This window comes from Bombus terrestris, chromosome 9 (assembly GCF_910591885.1).
Source record: "Bombus terrestris chromosome 9, iyBomTerr1.2, whole genome shotgun sequence".
Classification (NCBI taxonomy): Eukaryota; Metazoa; Arthropoda; class Insecta; order Hymenoptera; family Apidae; genus Bombus; species Bombus terrestris.
In genome coordinates, this window is record NC_063277.1 from 15317393 (window position 1) to 15336784 (window position 19392).

Below are 19392 nucleotides of genomic sequence, written 5' to 3' on the forward strand. Positions count from 1 at the left end.
TCTTGCCTCAGTACCACGTTATTGTCGGGACGTCGAGGGTCTCTCGTGTCATCGTTTCTGAGAACCTACGTGTGTCTAGAAGAGGAAGATCGAAGGAGGAAGTGTCAGCCAACGTAAATCTTCGTGCCAGTTAATCCACGTCCAGTTACTTTTTCGCAGTCGCGCTTTGCTTTGGCGAACAGCTCGAATGAACTGCGAGGCGATCGTCAGGGGCGTGAGAATGCTGAAGATCGTCAAGGTCGGCTCGAACGGACTCAGAAGGCTGCACACAAGCAATAAGGTGCGAAGAATTGCAAGGTCAAGTAGATTCCGAGAGATTCTACTTCATGGATTTATTGATTGGAGGATTGCCAAGTGCTCGGGCTTTTTGGCACGGCGTGAGAATGTCTCATCGATTGCTTCGTCGGCTTGGTATTCGATAGAGAGTTAGACTAGAGAACATTTAATAATTTATTCCGAATGATTCCGCTGACTTTAGAATTAAGAGGTGTTGTAGAATTTTATATTTATTAAATAGAGAACGAAAGAATGTTCAGTCGCTGATAATTGAATTTGGAGAACAAGAGTTATTAAAGACTGATTATTTTCTATTTAAAGTTTTATGGACAGCTGGACTGAGAAATATTTAAAGGATTATAAACTTTGCAGATGGTTATGAAATATGTGTTGGATAGAGGATGAAAGAACGTTCAATTGCTGATAATTGATTTTGGAGAACAACAGCAGCATTCAACATTGATTATTTTCTGATTATTTTGTGGAGAGTTAGACTAGATAAACTTTATAACTAATTGTCTTCGAAGGTACTAAAGGATCTTGGAATATTTGGTTACGCTAATTGAATTTGGAAAGTACAAGTATTCAGAAGACACGAGCAGAATCTTCTAGAGGATTAGAGGATTCGTTGATTAGACAGTGTTGAGGTGCTTCTGACCTCGAGGGAGAATCGTCGTTGATTGATCAATCACTAAGAGAACTCAGACGTTGTTAAATAAGACGAAAGTCTAAATGAAAGAGCGTAATAAATTGAATATTCTTTTATCGAAATATTCGACATATATCCAAGAAAATATATTTACTTTTATTTTAATCTTAACATTCTGTGAATATTTGCATGAAAAATAATACTGTTGTATAAATGTGTACATAAATCATACAATGTATACAGTTCGAGGGGGAAAAGGTGTCGAACATAACGGAGGACATGTGTTAAAATTGTTCGTTCGCGGTGTGTCCACGTGGGCGACAGCAATAGCTCATTTCAGCGACAGAAATACGCGGCTACTTGGAGTACACGCGTTTAAATTAGACCGTGTTAACATTTCTGCGCGATAAATTGATGTCAATGTTCGTCAACGAGCTATCATACGCCTCACGTTATTTATCATTTATAGTATTTGTTCTAGTATGACTAAAAGTCACGTGGAATTTATACAATTGGTTTTCCAATATCGTGGAAAAAATGAGGGGTCTCAGAGGGGTTGAAAACGGAAGAAATTGCAAATAATTATTCTTCCACAATGCAAATTCGAAATTTGTTCTTGTATTTGTATTTATACTTTTCCTTAGAAATGAAAATCCTGCAAGATTAAAAAACTTAACTTTCGATTCGACTTAGAGAAGATTTAAGATTTAATAATGTATTTAATAAAATCCACTGTGACTTGTAAACTCTATGAAACTGTGTATGAAATTTTGGAGACGAGGTACATTTCAGTGCAAGAGGAACCACTTCCCAATTATTTGAATCGTCTTTCGATCATTCAACTAAAAGTTGGATTAAAAGTTACAGGGAATAGCTCAAAATTCAGATGAAAAATATGGGTGAAGCATCTGTAGAAACAATTGTACGTTTCCTTTATTGTTTTCGTTCTCACGCAGATCCTGCTGATCTGAATTAAGGATACACGTGGCAGGTTTCGGCTTAGGGCTGTGGTAGTTGATTCATCGAAGAATCAATACAGAATTGCTTGGCAACCAGTACTTTTCACCCCTCGTACGTTTTACCGACCCGAAATTTGTTTATCGATCGCTGGACCGGTTTCTAGAAAGCGGAATTGTGCATCTTTCTCTTTTCATTTCCACCGCTTTTATAATGAAAAATCGGATTTGACTTTGAAATGGAAAAATGGACACAGAATAGAATGAATAGCAAACGCACAGAATAGAATTTTATATATTTAATTTTACTATTCTGAAATAACGAATGGATGGAATATATTACGTTAAATGAATTGAAATTCAGTTTACAATATATTTTTCTAAAGACACTTAAATATCGATAGATGATAATTTGAACTATATAATGAAAACATTCAACAAAAAGAACAAGTTTCAAATAAAATCGAAGCGTTCTTCAACAAATCGTAACAAATTAGAAAATAAAATAAAGCGAAATATTCTTCGAACATGCTTGTTCTAACTAGTTTCTACATTATTTCAGAGACGAGCGGCGGTACCAGCGTCGAAGAAACTAGGAAGTGCAAAGTACTTGGATGCCGCTTTTGGAAGTGCCTTAGAATTGGAACGAGCACAGACACGGTAATTAATTCATTATCTTACTTCTACCTCTGTTTTATTCTAAATTTTTGCAACAAGTCACTTGAATATCTTTAAATTTGTAATTATAGCGTAATCTAAAAAATATCTATTTATAAAATTAGTTTTAAACAACTCGATTATGTTTTTACTTTCGTTTCAAAGAACGCGCGTTCTCGTTATTTATTCTCTGCCACGAAGCTACTGATATTAACAATAAGCGATACGACTCGAACGGTGTTACATTTAATCGCGCAAAATGATCCGTAATTACGCGACATTCTCGAATTTCGCATAGCTAACGACCGTGAGAGGAAAACTACGACGTTAGATTAAATTCTCCAGAGAATATGAGATTTCGCAAGGTATAACGATGAAAATCTATGCAAAATCTATACGAGATATGTACATTATGGAACATCGCTTCATACAGGCTAAATGTTAAATCTCAAAAGTTGATTCCTCTTTTTAATTCGCAATTTTATCACTTTTGCGATTGGACAATTTCACGAAGAGAGTATCTACATTTAGGTAAAGAAGAAATGCAGAGAGTCTTGACGAAAAAGAAGCAACTATTCTTAATATGTATTGTTCATTCCGAGTTCTTTGATTTTTTTTTCACTGTCAAAGGGTTAATCACTGGTTTCTTTTTATCAATCATTAGTTTCGAAATCATCGGTTGTGATACGTAAGAGAGAATATCTCTGCAAATAGTGTAATGAAACTGTTTCGATTGCATAATTCAAACAACGAACGAAGTCAGAGCAGTTGAACCACGCCAACGAGTACAATAGTCTTCGCAGATGTTTAATCATTTCGTTCATTTAGATGAAAAAAGGAGAATCGTTTCTCGTAACAATGAAGAAATAGATACGTACTACTAAGTGGAACACAATGGAGTATCAATAAATCCGAAGTAATCGATACTGGTGGTTCTCAATCGCTTCTATTTGTAGAGTTGTTAATTATCATGATACAAAAAGGAAAAAAATGCAATTATTCCTCCATTGATTCTGTCATTTCTATTTAAATCTCCCTGTAACACTAATAATTTGTGTATTCTTATCTTTCAAGCAATTGCAACATCTTTTTTAAATTAATTTCTTTAATGTCACCTTTCAGTTATCTGTCCGTTCTTCCTTTTGTAATTAATTCGATTATAGATCTTCCTTCAAAATTCTATTTTCCTCAATTCGTAAGTTGATGACATCGAAAAGATGATATTGATTATTAATTGAGAACCATTGAACCACAGAGAACTCGACCCCATAGGTTGTAATTTATTGTCTGAACGTCATTGCAGGCCATTTAAATACTCCAAAGGATGTCCCTTCGTTGTGTCTCAGAACTTTGCTCGACTTTCGAGAAACTCGATCCTTCGCAGAAGAGTGTCTTGTGTTTGAAATAGACGTATTTAGATAATAGAGCTTCTCATTCAACAATGGACGATTAGTATTCGATCGATTGCTTTTCGCGTTAAAGGAAGAAGATAATGGACAGTTCCGACTTCTGTGAACCATTTCTAGACGATTTCCCTCATTTTCGTAAAACGTACTTACGGTAAGAATTGTTACAAAAATCAATACCATACGCATAATATTTCCATATCGTATCATTTTCATTAGTTAAAAAAATTGTCCGGATGTGATTTATTTTTAAATGATTTCTGCGATTTGTGGTTGATTTATACTATAATATACACTGTATAAATACGAAGATATGGTTTTTCTTTCGAAGGAAATTAGGATATAATGTCTCCAATAACGTAAAAAGGGATCTGAGATTTATGAAAATCTCAGCGAATTTGTTGAAGTTGGAAGCATATTTTATTTACCTTCAACTTTGCATAGGATTTTTCGCATTGTCGGTTTTAAATTGAACTAAACGTTTTTTGTCACTATTGACCACACGATCGTCGACAGTGACGATCCAGTGGTTCTAATTAAGCCTAATCAACTGTTCACCGCAGGTGTGATTCGTTGTGTAGCATTCAACGTTTGCTTGCGTAAATCACATGTTCATATCGTGCTATAATGCAACCAATGCGTCAAACATAAAATTTGAACAAGCTCTTCGATATAAAATATTCCCTTAAGAAATACCCTTGCACAATTTCTTCGGACATTTATCTCAAATTCTGTTTTTCTTCATTTAAATTCCATTTATTATTATATATATTATAATTACTCTATACGTTATAAATCCATGTTTAATTACTTAATTTATTATCATTTCATTCAATATAATATTCTGTTGGAGAAAATAAATAAATAGAATATATAGGAATTGAAATTAAAATGGAAGGATCTTATCAAATTTGGTTAATAAATGTGGAAATGGTGTGGAAAATATTGAGATACTGCGCAAATATGAAAACATGAAGTACAGTAGCAGATGAGTAAAGAGACGAAGCAGAACAACTAAATAGTAGGCAATCTTTGTTTGCAGTTATGCAATTCTTCGGAATCTCAATGTACCGAACCTATTTACTCCAGAATATACATACTCGAACCACTCTCATGGAGATTGCTACCTGTTAGCACCTTCCGCTATTTTCGGATCGTGTTTTCCTTTGTTCGAGTGGGGTCGCTTTTCCCAGCTAATATAAGACCGCGTTTCCGGTTATCTCGTACAAACCAACCTGATAAGAATTGTGGAGGAATTGTCCGTGACTCTTCTGAAAGATCTTCCGTTTGGAGAACGTCCATCAAGATCGTAGAATTGGACATTATCGATCAAAACTGTGACTTTCGTGCGGAACGATGTGCCAATTAATTCGAAATATCTATTTTTTAAATTAATACTTGAATCGTTTATTGATCAGTGCTTAAACAAAAATTACTGGATAATTCTCCAATTAAGTATTTTGGGTTGCAAGAAATAGTAAATTAATTTCAAGTTACATACAGTCTTTTTAATTTTTAAAACATGAAGAATACGGATCAAAGCATCGTTATGCCTTGCATAGAATTGAACGATAAATGTTCAATGGAAAATTCAGAGTTAGTGCCGATAAGTAGCTTCGTCGACCCTGAATACTATTCAATGAGAACGAAAATTACGTGTTCAATGTGGTTAGAAAAGAAGAGTGAAAATTCGAGGAGGATGCTGGCGCGTTTTCTTAGGTAAAATACACGATTCTCTTTTTAATCTCTTGTCCTTATTCTGTTTTTGCAGCGAGTACAGCTTCATTCATGACAGTCATTACATGTAGTGAGTACTGTGCAACTATGTTGCTGTCAACTATTGCATGGTGCAACATGTGGAATGTTTCAAATCATTTTTTGTAAATTGTAGCTGTTGGATTCTCCTTTGGTGAAGTGATAATAGGTCTTCCTATTTCTTGAATACTATGACTATGTATACAAACCGTTGTCAAGCTTCTTCGAATCGCTATAATTTGTCATAAACTTCGAGATTTGTAGCTTTAATATGATTGAAATTGCAGGGTGAATTTAAGTTTTCTAAGAAACTTTATAACAAATCTCTCGAATTTTTGCATTATATAACAATATTCTCCCTAAAAGCAATTAACTTACTTACAATGAACATTTACCATAGAGAACATTTATATACAGGTATGTATACGTTGTGTGTTATTTAAAACATTTTAAGATTTCACCATCACTGTCACTCATTACAGTATTGATGCAATTTTAAAATATTTTGTGTAATATATTCGTAGAAGATTTCTATAAGTGTTCAAATATTTTTGTAGGTCACTATATAAGTTCTATCATCTATCATAAATATCGTCTAGTAAATGTACTATGTAAATGTCTAGTAAATCTTGTTTTTCTAACTTTGTTTTTTTTATAAATAATGTCATTGATCTAATCAATTTCTAATAAAAACTAGTGTTAATAAATTACGTCATTCAATAAACGTCAACAACGTTAGTCAAGATATCGACGATGATGCAGCCACAACTAAATTTAGCTTCCCTCGCTAAAAACTTTTCAGACAGAGATTCAAGTTTCAAATGTCTCTGTGGTGTATGTTTTGTTACGTTTACGAATAACCAATATTGGCATAGATCCTAGCTTATGCGTACAATCCCCACTATACTGTATCAACTATATGATTAGTAATAGTTATGCATGACAGTGGTGAAGTTCGCAAAACTTTATATTAATGTATATGGATAAAAGCAAAGATATATGTTATAAAGTCAAGTAAATTCGTCACTTTGCCAAGATAATAAGTTGCATGCCACGTGGCAAGAATATAAGTAGAATGATGCACAATAGTAGGTGTGTTATATCCTCCCTCTGGTAAATTGCACCAACGTAGATTGAGAAGATGGTAGTTTGAATTTTTATTGCTATTTTCCGCATTTTTACTCCTATTTTACAAATTCCATCCATACACAGCGATCTAATTAAAATTACACAAATATGAAATGAATAATCGTGCAATTTCTCTACTTATTTCAGCACTAGAGATCAAGATCAAGCGACGAACGCGGAAGATGTCCTCTTCGACATGTTTAAAAACGAGGATACCGGCCTCCTAGCGGTGGGAAAATTTTTGGCTGTAAGTATATCGATCAATTTCATCTTCGTGTAATTGGTCGTTTATTATTTCATTCTCATATAATTGTAGGCTCTGAGGACCACCGGTTTGCGAAACGAAGATCCTAGACTTCAAGAATTCACGGATAATTTACGAAAGGAACACTTGAAGTGCGGAGGTCACGAGGGTGTATCTCACGAGACTCAAAAATTGAATAGAGAACAATTTAGACGGTAATTTCCTCGCGGCGAATTAACGTAACTCTCGTTTAATGTTATTTAAAAAATAAAAATTCGCGATACATAAATTGCTAAAAAGAATTCTACCAATTTCTTTTGTTTCTGCTAACAACTGTACATGATTTAAAAAAGATCTACCGAAGCGGAAGATTTAGATTTCTTAGATTCGTTCGTAAATTCATAGATTTAGATCGGTTCAAGATCAAATGATTCGAAATGAGTAGCTTTAATTAATATTAACATTTCAACTGTATTTCAGAATTATAAATCCGAACATAGTGCTGATCTCACGGGCGTTTAGGCATCAATTCATTATCCCCGACTGGTCGGGCTTCACCAAGCACATAGAGGATTTCTACTGGAAATGCAAATCGAACTCGGAGGGCAAGGTCGCCTCGTACATACCGCAATTAGCGAGGATGAATCCAGATTACTGGGGCGTTTCCGTTTGCACGATCGATGGGCAGAGATTCAGCATCGGCGACACCTCGATCCCGTTTACTTTGCAAAGTTGCAGCAAGCCCTTGACTTATGCGATCGCTTTAGATAGGCTGGGACAGGAAGTGGTCCATCAATACGTCGGTCAGGAACCATCCGGACGAAACTTCAACGAGTTGGTGCTAGATTACAACAGTAAGTTTTAGATTATTATTCGTAGATTGCAGATTTTATATTTTTATGAACGCAATTAAAGAACAAAGTCTAAATAAAAATTAATTTTACCTATTAAAAATAATAACGAGTACTATAGTTTGAATATCTTCTTCTTAGCTTTATAAATACTCTTTATTGCTTTTATTAAGATTTCTTTGCTATCGTTTTACGTATTTGATATTTTTATGTTTTATTATTTTTATGTTATAAGATGTCACACATGTGTATAAATATTGAATTCCTTACAGAGAAACCTCATAATCCTATGATCAACGCTGGGGCAATCCTAGTCTGTTCTCTCCTAAAGTCTCTAATCAAGCCTGAAATGACTTTAGCTGAAAAATTCGATTTTACAATGAACTACTTCAAGAGGCTAGCTGGTGAAGAGAATCTAGGCTTCAACAACGCTGTGTTTTTATCGGAACGGGAAGCTGCTGACAGAAATTACGCACTCGGATTCTACATGAGGGAACACAATTGTTATCCCGATAAATCGAATCTAAAAGAAATCTTGGATTTCTATTTTCAGGTAAATTCTCTTGGTTTGTCTTTCGTCATAACTTGCTACAGAAAATACGAGGAAAATAAAGTTGAGAAAATATTTAAATAATATTTTTGTTGCAAAGTGTTGCTCCATGGAGGCGAATTGTGACACAATGTCAGTGATGGCGGCTACTTTGGCCAACGGTGGTATTTGTCCCATCACCGAAGAAAAGGTTTTAAAGCCTGACAGCGTTCGAGATGTTCTGAGTTTAATGCACAGCTGTGGAATGTACGACTACAGTGGCCAATTTGCGTTCAAGGTAATTTTTTACCTTTTTAAGGAAGGATATTAAGCTAGAAAGAAATATTCTCGTCATCAAAAGTAACTTAACAAAAATAAGTCGCGAGAAGAAATCAAGTCAAAATGAAAATCTTGCGAAAATGCAATTTTTTATTGCTTATCTTTCCTCTGAAGTTTTCTATCAATTTATCCTTCGCAACTTATTATTGATAGACATTGAAAATAAATTATGTAACTGAGTATAGGTTGGCATACCAGCCAAGTCCGGAGTGTCAGGATGTCTCTTGGTAGTGATACCAAACGTGATGGGTATTTGCACGTGGTCTCCACCATTGGATCCTCTTGGGAACTCCTGCAGAGGGGTCCAATTCTGTCAGGAACTCGTCTCTGAGTTCAACTTTCATAGGTACGCATGTTACTGACTTTCGTTTAGCGTGCTTGCATAGATTTCAACTTATGTTTAGTTACATTTTGCACACTAACGATCACAATAGAAACAACGTATTAGCCTTTGTAAAAATAAAAAAGAAGCGAAAGAAAAAGAGAAACAATAGTAGCTGCAAACACACGAAACATAGGAAAGATCTAAACGATTAGATGTCCACTTTTAGATGTAAAAAATTTCTTGATTGTATATGCTATAAAAAGACCACCGAGATCAGTGATAACACACATTAATCAAATTGTTTGTTCTCCTTCCTTTGCTTTTCTCACAACCCTTGCTACACGCAAACCCTGCACGAACATACCAAACCCGAACAAACACGTTCTGCCTATTACTCTCTTCTTTACATCGTCTGTGTTCATTGATGTCCCGTCGTTTTCCATCCCGTCCCGATTAGTGTAGCACCTACTATGATCACAGGTACGACAATCTGAAGCACGCGACTAATAAGAAAGACCCGAGGAGGCACAAATACGAAACCAAAGGGCTGTCGATCGTTAATCTTCTGTTCAGCGCAGCCAGTGGCGATGTTACGGCGATGAGAAGGTTATTATCATTAATTATTTGATTATTAATATGCTTCAGCTTTGCTATTATTGAGACGTATTTTATTTAACTCTGCCGCGCTCATTGAGACATTTTCGGTGCAATCATATTTTTCTATCATTAAAATTATTGATCATTTATAACGGTTATTTGCGATCAGAACACTTACAAATTAAGAATTTTTAAATATTCAATTGCCTAAAAAATTTCTTTGAAATTTAGCGATTGCAGATTTAGTGTTCCATAAACAGTTGTAGTTTTAGAGCCATAGAGATACGGATATAAATTATAATCTATATTTATATTTAATTTCAGGCATCGATTGAGCGGAATGGACATGACCCTGTCGGATTATGATGGTCGAACAGCTCTGCATTTAGCTGCTAGCGAAGGGCATTTGGATTGTGTCGAATTTTTAATCGAACAGTGTGGAGTTCCTCACAATCCTAAAGACAGGTAAGTGCCATCTTAGTCTTTCTATCTTTTAGCTTTGTATCCTCTAATTTCCATAAAAAAGATAAATTTTACAATAAATTCCCAGTCAACTAATTCAGAGTCCCTCGATTAATTTGTAAATCTATACCAAAATAGAAAATAACAATTTCTCGTGAAAATATCGTGTTTTAAGATGGGGAAAAAGGCCGATCGATGAGGCAGAAACATTCGGACACATGCAGGTGGTGGAATACTTAAACAACTACGCTATGGCCTTAAAGACGGAACAGGAAAACGAAGAAAAGGAGAATAATACGGAGGAAGGGGATCAAAGAAAAGTAGCTGAATCAACGGCGCAAACACCGATACCATAAGATCATAGCAGCTTTAGATAGGATATTTTTCATGGAAAGTGCGCGGTATGATTGACTTACAATAAGAAAATGACGGAAGGATCTCGAGATCACAGTGAATCAATTATTTTCCTACAAAAACACACCCTACGGCTGATTTAGTTTATTTTTACGATTAATTGAATTTTTAGCCTAGAATTATTATAATCCTGTTCTTATCATCAAATAGTTTCTTTTTTTGTATCTTAACTATTTGATCTTTTTTTGTATGAATGTGTGCGTATGTGTATAGATTTTAAGAAATGTATGAATGCTTTTTTGAACTATGTTAATTATTTTTGTTTCTTGTTAACAGGATACGATTCGTACGGCATTTTTAGTATTAAAGATTTATCGTTTCATGAAATAGCAGCAGTTTGGATGATAGAAGGCTAGCACGTTCATGGTAATTTTACAGTATTATTCACGTGATTTAGATCTTACTTATAATAAGGAATAATTCGTCTCTTTTTTTTGTAATATACTTATACGTAAATGTCATCTGTTTAAGTATTAATTTAAATTTCGAATGATTGTGCAAGAGAAGTGACGTATACCGATGATAATTAATTTCTATATTAGCATAAAGAGCATTTCGTTCATTTACTACGATACTCGTTCCTACGTGTTCATCGGTATATGCTTTAAATATCGAGAAGGAAAAGTTCCAAATTTAGGTACAACTAAGAATCATTTTCTATCAATTTGCAATTAACATTTTACTAATTTTAATATTTCCTGTTCCATTTCGTTTAACCTTCCATTTTATTGTTATGTTATATTATATTTCATCAGCGTAGTATTATATTGGAATAAAAGGATTTATTTATGATAATTGTTAATAATGATATTTTAAATTGAAAAAACCAGAACTGTGATTGTCTGTGTCCTATATATAAAATTATTAGTCAAAGGGATAAGGATCGTGGATCTCTATATTAGTAGAGGAAGAGAACAACAAAAAGTAGCTACCGGAAGCGTCTTCTGCTTCCTGTACGGGTGGTACATTTTACCACTGTCTGTTTATTCAATCAGATGTTCAACCCTTTATTTGGCAAAATGGAAGTCCAGAAAATTGATATTGTTTAACTTTCAAAGAAACTTACTTTTCTGTGAATTATTTGCTTTATAAAATTATTGAAATCCGGATTGCCGAATAAGGGGTTCGTGTTAGTGTCACGTTTCGTCAATTACCTCGAAATCTGCCTTAAAGTCGACGAAGGAATGGTAATTATACAAAGGGGAGTAAAAAACTTATCAAATTTCGCTTTGTACGATTCTTCATTGTCTCGTGAGCAAGAACATGTAAAAATCGAAGACTCGAAGTGGAATGAACTGCATGGATAACAGGCATATTGTCTGTTTGGAATCTTTTACCTGAAAAGAGAATTTTCATGTCATGAAAGATTCCCCAGATGAGAAACATATCGTTCTGAATACGTGCTTAAATTGGAAATTTCTTTGTGATTCTTGCAAAATGCATTTAAATCTAATTTTTTATTTAAACAAAAATTTCAGTTTATGTAGCATTCTATTGTTTCGCATCTAATTTGAAATAAAAGTAATTAAAGGCACGAATGTTAACACTTCTCGTACTTGTTTTGTATAATGCTACCTAAACTTGGAAATTTCTAAACGATTGTATCTAAAAACTGCTGAAAGAGAAAGATCTATACATATACGAAAACGAAGAAGTTTGCTTCTTAAATTCATTCAGGAGATTTGTTGGAAATTCGAACAGTTATCGTTGCTTAAGAAGTGAAAAGAAAAATCACGTTCAACGGGTAGATTAGCAAGGACACGTACAATGAGCGTCAATTATCTCCTCTTAAGTTAACCAGGACTGTCGAAAAAACGAAATAAGCTTGATTAATGTAAAAAGCAAAACAAAAAAAATGAATACTTAAAAGCATTGTGTCAAATAAATCTTCCAAAAATTTTACCTTCGCAAATATGTAACTTTTCAAGGTCTGAATTCTCCGTCATTTGAATGTTTCGAAACGTCCAATTAATGCTATTTCGAATATATACATAATGTATAACAAAATATTCTTCCAATGGACGAAAGATAATACCGATATCTAACGTTGGGAAAGGTATCTATGCAAAAGCAACTTTTACTTTCAATTGAACGATATTATAATTTTACTACGCTAAAGCAAAAATATTTTATATAAATTATAACTGATTTTTCTAAAAATCAATTCTCTTTTTATCTATGATGAAATACATAATGTCATCGAATATTTTATTTTAATTTCATTCGCGTGAATATCATGAATCAGATTCACGAATACTATTATTTTATTCCAAAAGTTGAAAATTGAATTAGAAGATATTTTGAATCTTTAATGTAACATTAACGATATATACGGATAACAATATTGTCGGTTGAAAGTAAAAACAGCAAAAATAAAATACCTTTTTCTGCCTACATATTATACGATCCTCCAACTGATTTAAATTCAGATTTTCACTTACAAGTGGACAATAACTTTCATCGATACGATCATTATTCCGTTCATTAACACTCGATCCGATCATGTTTTATTCTCTTCTCTTATTGCTACAACAATAGAATGGGTTATTTGTATTAATATTTTGTAAGAATGTTTTAAATTGCGTTTAAAGAAGAGGAGTTGGAGAAATTATTTTAGAAATACGTAACTCGTACATCTCCATGATTGTACTTAAATTGCTTGTGAAATAAATATTTCAAGTACACATCTTTTGTTTCCATTCTTTGACCATTCGGACGAATCTAAATAAGTTCGTAGCTCTATAGCGAATCTAAATTATAAAATTTATATAAATTAAAAATTATAAAAGAAACTAAACCTAATTATATAAATTTACTAAAATATTTCCACAATTTTATTTATATGCGTCAAATTAATTAGAAGAGAAAAATTCTTGATGAAATCTTATTAAAAATAAAAATATGACAAATATAATTAATACAAATATAAAATATAACATAAATAAGAAACTCACTCGGTAAATTTCATAAATTAATGTTTCATTCATCACGATCACGATACCAATCGTAAAACGATATGAAAATTCATAACATCGAATCTTTCATCTTTATAGATCGATATCGCAAATCGATTTTTGATTTGCTACGATCACTCGCAGTTAAATCTTGAGCGATATTAAAATGTGTTTAAAACATGTATTCGAAATACACAAAACACCTATTTTCAAAATAAAGAATTATATGTAGTCGATTTTTTTATGTATCAAGAGCATACCTTATGCAAAAACTTGCTTCACTTTCTGAAATAATAAAACTTCTTTTCCTAGATAGCACGTGGTAAACTATTCGGTATATGTCATTCATATAAAGTTTAATAAACTCCGTTCCATAACATCGAGGCATTTAAGATTGACAATACAGTACTGTCATGCACATATCCAATCAGCTGTTTCTGTTTCGTTTCTCGTAGTTATCCGTCAGATCGTTGTTGATCTTGTGCCTGCTTTCCTTCTCGTTCAAAAATTAATTTCGACATAAAAATTGATTCGAACAACGAATTTTAATCAACATACATATGACGATAGTGCTGAAACATAGTTAATAAAAAAATCGTTTCAATGGAAGGATCGCCGAGATGAACAACTAACCTCACTTTTCAACCGCTAGGTTCCTCGAGCAACCATGTAAATCATTGAAAACATTCCAATGTATCATTTACGTCGATCGTACGACGCGGAAAGTTCATCCACGTTCTTTTCTGCGAAATATCGGAACGGTTTGAATTGTTCTCCTCAAAGTATTATCCTCAATGAGATTTCTCGTGGAATCAAGTTGCTGCAGTGCTCTCGAAAACTTGTAGTACGGGTGCTCGGTGTCGACGTTTGCACTAATTATAATATACTATGATGACAGAGAAATCCAGGAAAATAGTGACTAGATTTCACCCGACTCACGGGGAAAATATTATGTTGAGAGAGGACAACACTGTGGCATATCGTACTGCTAGTTTTGCAAACTCTCTGGCCTTCAGCGAAAAGCCACTACAACCAGGTGAAATATTCTTGGTGGAAATTGAAAAGACTGAAAGAGGATGGAGTGGTCACATGAGACTGGGGCTGACTCTTATAGATCCTGCTTCTATAAACAATAGTCTACCACAGTTTGCTATGCCTAATCTTGCTAAGCTTGGTAATACATGGATATTTGCCATTACTAAAAGTCATACTATATGGGACAGTATTGAAGGATATGGTAGGGATTTGTAACTTGGTTTTATGTAGTTTAAATCTTTATTAACTAAGTTTTATGTTTATACATATTTAAGGTGAAGGAATACCATCTGGAGAGAAGAAATTAATCACAGATGGAGTAAATGTGCAAACTTCTCGAGGAGTTATCCCATTTAATTCTCTTAGACCAAATACAATTGATTCTTCTCAATATATTCTACCTACAGATGCTGGTAGTCGTATTGGAATTATGTATGTGCCACAAGCTGGTTCAGATAAAGCAGAAATGCATTTTATAATTAATGGTGAAGACCAAGGTGTATGTGGAAAAGACATACCATATAAGGCAGGTCCTTTGCGTGCTGTAGTAGATGTATATGGTACCACAAAACAAGTCAGAATAGTTCAGCTATATGGTGGTATGTTCTTTTTGTTTCTTAGGTATATTATCTTTAGAGGAATTTCGTTTTCCTTAATAATTATATGTTTCAGCAGTATCTACTCTACAAAGTGCCTGCCGTGATGCTATACTACAGTATACTAAAAGGAATGCAGTTGATTTGCTTCCACTTCCACGAGTTCTAAAAGATTATCTGTTGTACCAATCACAATGAAATTTCATCTTATCTCTTGACTGTATTTTCTCAACTTGTTTGTATAGCCATTTCAATACCCGTATAATTTCTTTGACAATTCATTTTTACTACAACTTGCAATGCATTTATCGCATAAATCATACTTTCATTTATTCTAATTACTTTATCCTAGGATGGATGAATGAAACTTTGTAAAACAAATCTAGAATTGCTTTCATTCTTCCAATTAGCTATTCTTTCACTTTTTTAACGTGTATAATTTAACATCTATGTAATACGTGTACTTTACGCAAATGCTAGGATGTAATATGTACATAATGTAAGAAGTTGTTGACAGAACACTAAATAAGTTCTGATAAGCGACGGAGTATCGCCTTTTCTAATTCTTGCATTTAGCACTTATTAGCGATTACACTTTTACAAGTTTATGGCTCTGCCTCTCTGAATTCACAAATTTCATGCCGCATGTAAATCTATATAAAATATCATCTAAAGCAAATTTCACTCAGATCCATCGAGGTATATCATTCTTTTTCTATTGTAAAATGAATTTGGTCGCACTGTTAAGATTCGCAAAAATGGATCCGATGTTTTTCAAAATAAATGTATTTATTAAAAAAAAAAAAAAAAAAAAAAGAAAGGAAAAATCAGAGATTTTTTGAAACATCCAACCTTCTTCAATCTAGGGACTTGTGATCAAATAATTCAACGAACATTGTAATTGTATCAAGAATGTTTTACATTTTTTAAATTGCTTTTAATGTACGTTATAATAAAAACGACTGTTCACAAATTAAATTTTTAAAAGGAACTTGCGAATCTGCTTGTTGGCAAGAAAATAATTAGCAATACCACATAAGTGAATAAAACGGTCAAGAAAGCGAGCCATCCAATCACAACCGAAGTGTACCTCCATGTCGACTTTTTTTTATTGGGAGATACTAAATTCGTATTGTCATCCACATTCATTTCGATTGTAGCCGATACTTTCGGATCCAAAATGCTTAATAAAAATATCTGGCCTATTCTGCTTTTTAAAACCTTAACGGTGGTGACGGATATCCACGCAGGTGCTTCAGCGTTTATTTCATGCATATATCGCAGAATGCTGGTCAATATGAGTGAAAACGTGGCAAGAGCAAGAGATTTCTCATAGAATAGAACTAAAAAAAGAAAAAAAAATGCAATGATAATCTCCATCGATCAGAAGGATTCGTAAAATAAACAAATTTAAACTTTCTCTCATTTAAGACTTTTTCATCCCCCATCATCCCATCTACATTTCATTCATTAGTTTACAAACAAGACAAAATAATTAAAAACTTACTTAATCGTGGAGGATGGGTTCCATTGAAAGGAAGCTTCCACTGAAGATCCAACAAGCAGAATAAATGCAAAATGAAATTCAAATTCGCTATTACCATACGTTCCGTGGACCTTGGCTCTAGCCACAGTACCATTAGTGTCATCGTCATCAAGACTACACATGAATGTAAAATAATTTTTTTTATCATATCGCAAATCCATTTATCATAAAACGTTTATTACATTTCACAAACCTATAGCCGACGTCATATACGCTGTAGTATTCATAGAGGAATGTCTTCTTAAAAGAATATGGTAAGATAATTGATCGGTGGTAAAACCTAAACCGTACTTGGATACTATTACTCGTTCATTTTTAAAAAGATCCACCACTTCCCATTCCAAATTATCCTCGGTCGAATTCTCTGAAAACTGAGAATAATATAGAGCGCAAGAATTCTTCAATTTTCTTTAAAAAATTTGAATAATTGATCCATTAAATTACCAATCACATTAATATTTCGTATTATCAATAAATTAAACAATCTAAAATTGGTCATCTATAGTTTATAAGGAATTAGATAGTTAACGAGAATTAACGATAATTAATGGGATCTTCGAGACATTGAAGTTTCATACATACATCGTTTAATGTGAAGGAACGTAAACTAATCTCGTTGCTTCCATGAGACCACGAAGCAATATGAATAGTACAATTCATCATATCATAAGGCCACCAAGTGTGATCAGATTCGCAAAATGTTGTGTATGTTGTCATTGGTACACAAAGTATCACACCATCGTGTTGTACTATGCACTCAGCTTGTGGCATCTCAACATCAACGCCCGTATCTGTTCTAAATGACAAGATTAATAATAATAGTTAAATACTTAAACCTTATAAGCGAAAGTTTGAAAAAATGCGATCGAAATGGGTTTAACAGATCTAAAAATGATCGTTACAAAGATTGTTAATAAACGTTGAATCATACGACACGTATTTTTATTAATAATTAGACTGTAGATATTTGCATTTACATCTTTATCAATAACTAGACTGCGGGATGTTTTAACAACAATTAGACTGCGAATATCAATGTAATTAAAAAGATGACACTTAAGTAGAAAATTGCATTAGTTATTAAATATTGTAACAAGGGGTGTATACCTTGGATATTTTTCCACATTACGTACATTCTATGCATCTCTGCATCTTGAAATTTCGTATAAATGTATAAAAATTCGCGGTCTATTGATAACTTACGTGCTGTGCGTTACGATATCCGGAACCCAGATCTCGTAGCTTTTCACGTGAAGAGCAGTGATAGAATCAAATTGCGATTTGTCCCAAGTGAAATGAGGGTCTTTCCAAACCTATTATTTATTAGAAATATGAAACATTTAAATTCCTTATATCTGTTATCTAATAAAAATAAAAAATACATCAGAATGATATTACTCACCAATTTTAGCCAAACATCGAATATAACGCTGTTGCTTATATCATTCTAACAAATAAAAATAAAGAAGGTAATATATCTAAATCTATAAATGTATTATAAGTTGTTATTATAGTTATAAAAACTAAAATCCTTTCAGTTTTATTTATCCATAATTATGTAATTAATGTACATCGTATAAAAAATAAGTGTATAAGAAGAGTTGCTGTAACAATTAGAAGAAATATTCAAAGGAAATATGTACAAAGAACCTTATTATGAAATTTTCCAGAGAAATAGGAAATCTCTTTATCTTCATATCATAAAAATTACTTACAACTTGAAATTGTTGTATGTTCAATCCCAAGTTAATAATAGTGGCGTTGTTATAATGTTTTGTGGGCCTGATTTCCCTGTCATAATCGCAAAATAAATAATCTTTCAGCCGCGTTAACGCAGAAGTGGTGGTGATGTCTTTGCACTGCATCGCGCAAGTTTCCCGTTTATATAACAGAATGTTGAAGATCACAAATAAAACAGAAAACAAATTCTTCATGTTTAAACCGTGAGGGCACGAAACGAAATGACAGATCCACAACTGTACATCGATAGATCGAGAAGAGCAGTCGCACGCCCAGTGAAACGTTAAACCGAGAAGGTTGAAAACCGCCCCCTTTTCTTCGTTATCGTTTAAACCTTTATCAATTTTAGAATTTTCAGTTGTACTATCAAATAAAATAGAAGTAGACGATTTTTTATTCGGGAGATCGTTTCGATGAAACAATCGAGACCGAATATAAAATTGTTAGAAAAATCGTGACGTCTTACTGGCAGTCTGAAAAATATTGATCTTGAATCATACTTTTTGAAGTCTAAGGTGAAATTAGATTCGTCTACAGTATGATCATAAACAGTTTGTCTTTTATAGTTATACTTAATTATAAAATCTCGTTCGTATTCTATAATTATGCTTATACTACTTATCACGGTGATAAATTTAAAGATCTATATTTATACATTCCTATCAAAAGGCAATAAAAAGTATCAGTATCATTTATTATAAGAGCATCTATTAATAGAATCAGTCTATCATGGTATCGATAAACAAAAATAAATTTATTAGAGGCTACACAGATTAAAATTCATACATCTATGTACATAATTTATTTGATAGCTCTACAAATCATCAATCGATTGTTGGAAAACACCATCCGTCTATAATTTAACATACCGAATAGAATGTGCACAAGGAGTAACTGAAACTCCCACAAATATAATAAGAAAAGAAAGGCATA

General features: G+C 33.2%; 3 protein-coding genes and 1 long non-coding RNA gene across 10 annotated transcripts; 2 read left to right on the forward strand and 2 right to left on the reverse strand.

Moving 5' to 3' along the window:
* Positions 1 to 8: 8 nt before the first annotated feature.
* On the forward strand, positions 9 to 13272 carry LOC100647031 (glutaminase kidney isoform, mitochondrial). 7 transcript variants are annotated; one of them, XM_012312181.3, is made up of 13 exons: positions 9 to 280; positions 2444 to 2541; positions 5716 to 5751; positions 6975 to 7074; positions 7144 to 7286; positions 7552 to 7925; positions 8195 to 8475; positions 8573 to 8749; positions 8976 to 9136; positions 9578 to 9721; positions 10037 to 10177; positions 10350 to 10575; positions 10865 to 13272. In XM_012312181.3, the coding sequence occupies exons 1-12, from the start codon at positions 188 to 190 to the stop codon at positions 10528 to 10530; spliced, it is 1929 nt and encodes a 642-aa protein (XP_012167571.1). In that variant the 5' UTR covers positions 9 to 187; the 3' UTR covers positions 10531 to 10575; positions 10865 to 13272. The 7 variants fall into 7 exon arrangements, with proteins under 7 accessions (XP_012167571.1, XP_012167570.1, XP_003397882.1 ...); XM_012312180.3 differs by having other exon boundaries at positions 10350 to 13272; XM_003397834.4 differs by having other exon boundaries at positions 9596 to 9721; positions 10350 to 13272.
* On the reverse strand, positions 13230 to 13907 carry LOC125385656. The gene is made up of 3 exons (XR_007225166.1): positions 13803 to 13907; positions 13543 to 13745; positions 13230 to 13338 (listed from the first exon to the last, which is right to left on the reverse strand). It is a non-coding gene; the product is annotated as an uncharacterized LOC125385656 (long non-coding RNA).
* An 80-nt stretch (positions 13908 to 13987) lies between these two features.
* Positions 13988 to 15989, forward strand: LOC100646912 (neuralized-like protein 2). The gene is made up of 3 exons (XM_012312179.3): positions 13988 to 14779; positions 14853 to 15176; positions 15253 to 15989. The coding sequence occupies exons 1-3, from the start codon at positions 14431 to 14433 to the stop codon at positions 15369 to 15371; spliced, it is 792 nt and encodes a 263-aa protein (XP_012167569.1). The 5' UTR covers positions 13988 to 14430; the 3' UTR covers positions 15372 to 15989.
* Positions 15970 to 18884, reverse strand: LOC125385621 (neuronal acetylcholine receptor subunit alpha-5-like; the record flags this gene model as incomplete). Its single annotated transcript, XM_048408484.1, has 7 exons — positions 15970 to 16516; positions 16681 to 16833; positions 16913 to 17090; positions 17302 to 17515; positions 17923 to 18032; positions 18122 to 18166; positions 18435 to 18884. Coding segments are annotated over 7 exons (1512 nt in total), but the record flags the coding sequence as incomplete, so codon positions are not given.
* Between the last annotated feature and the right edge of the window lie 508 nt (positions 18885 to 19392).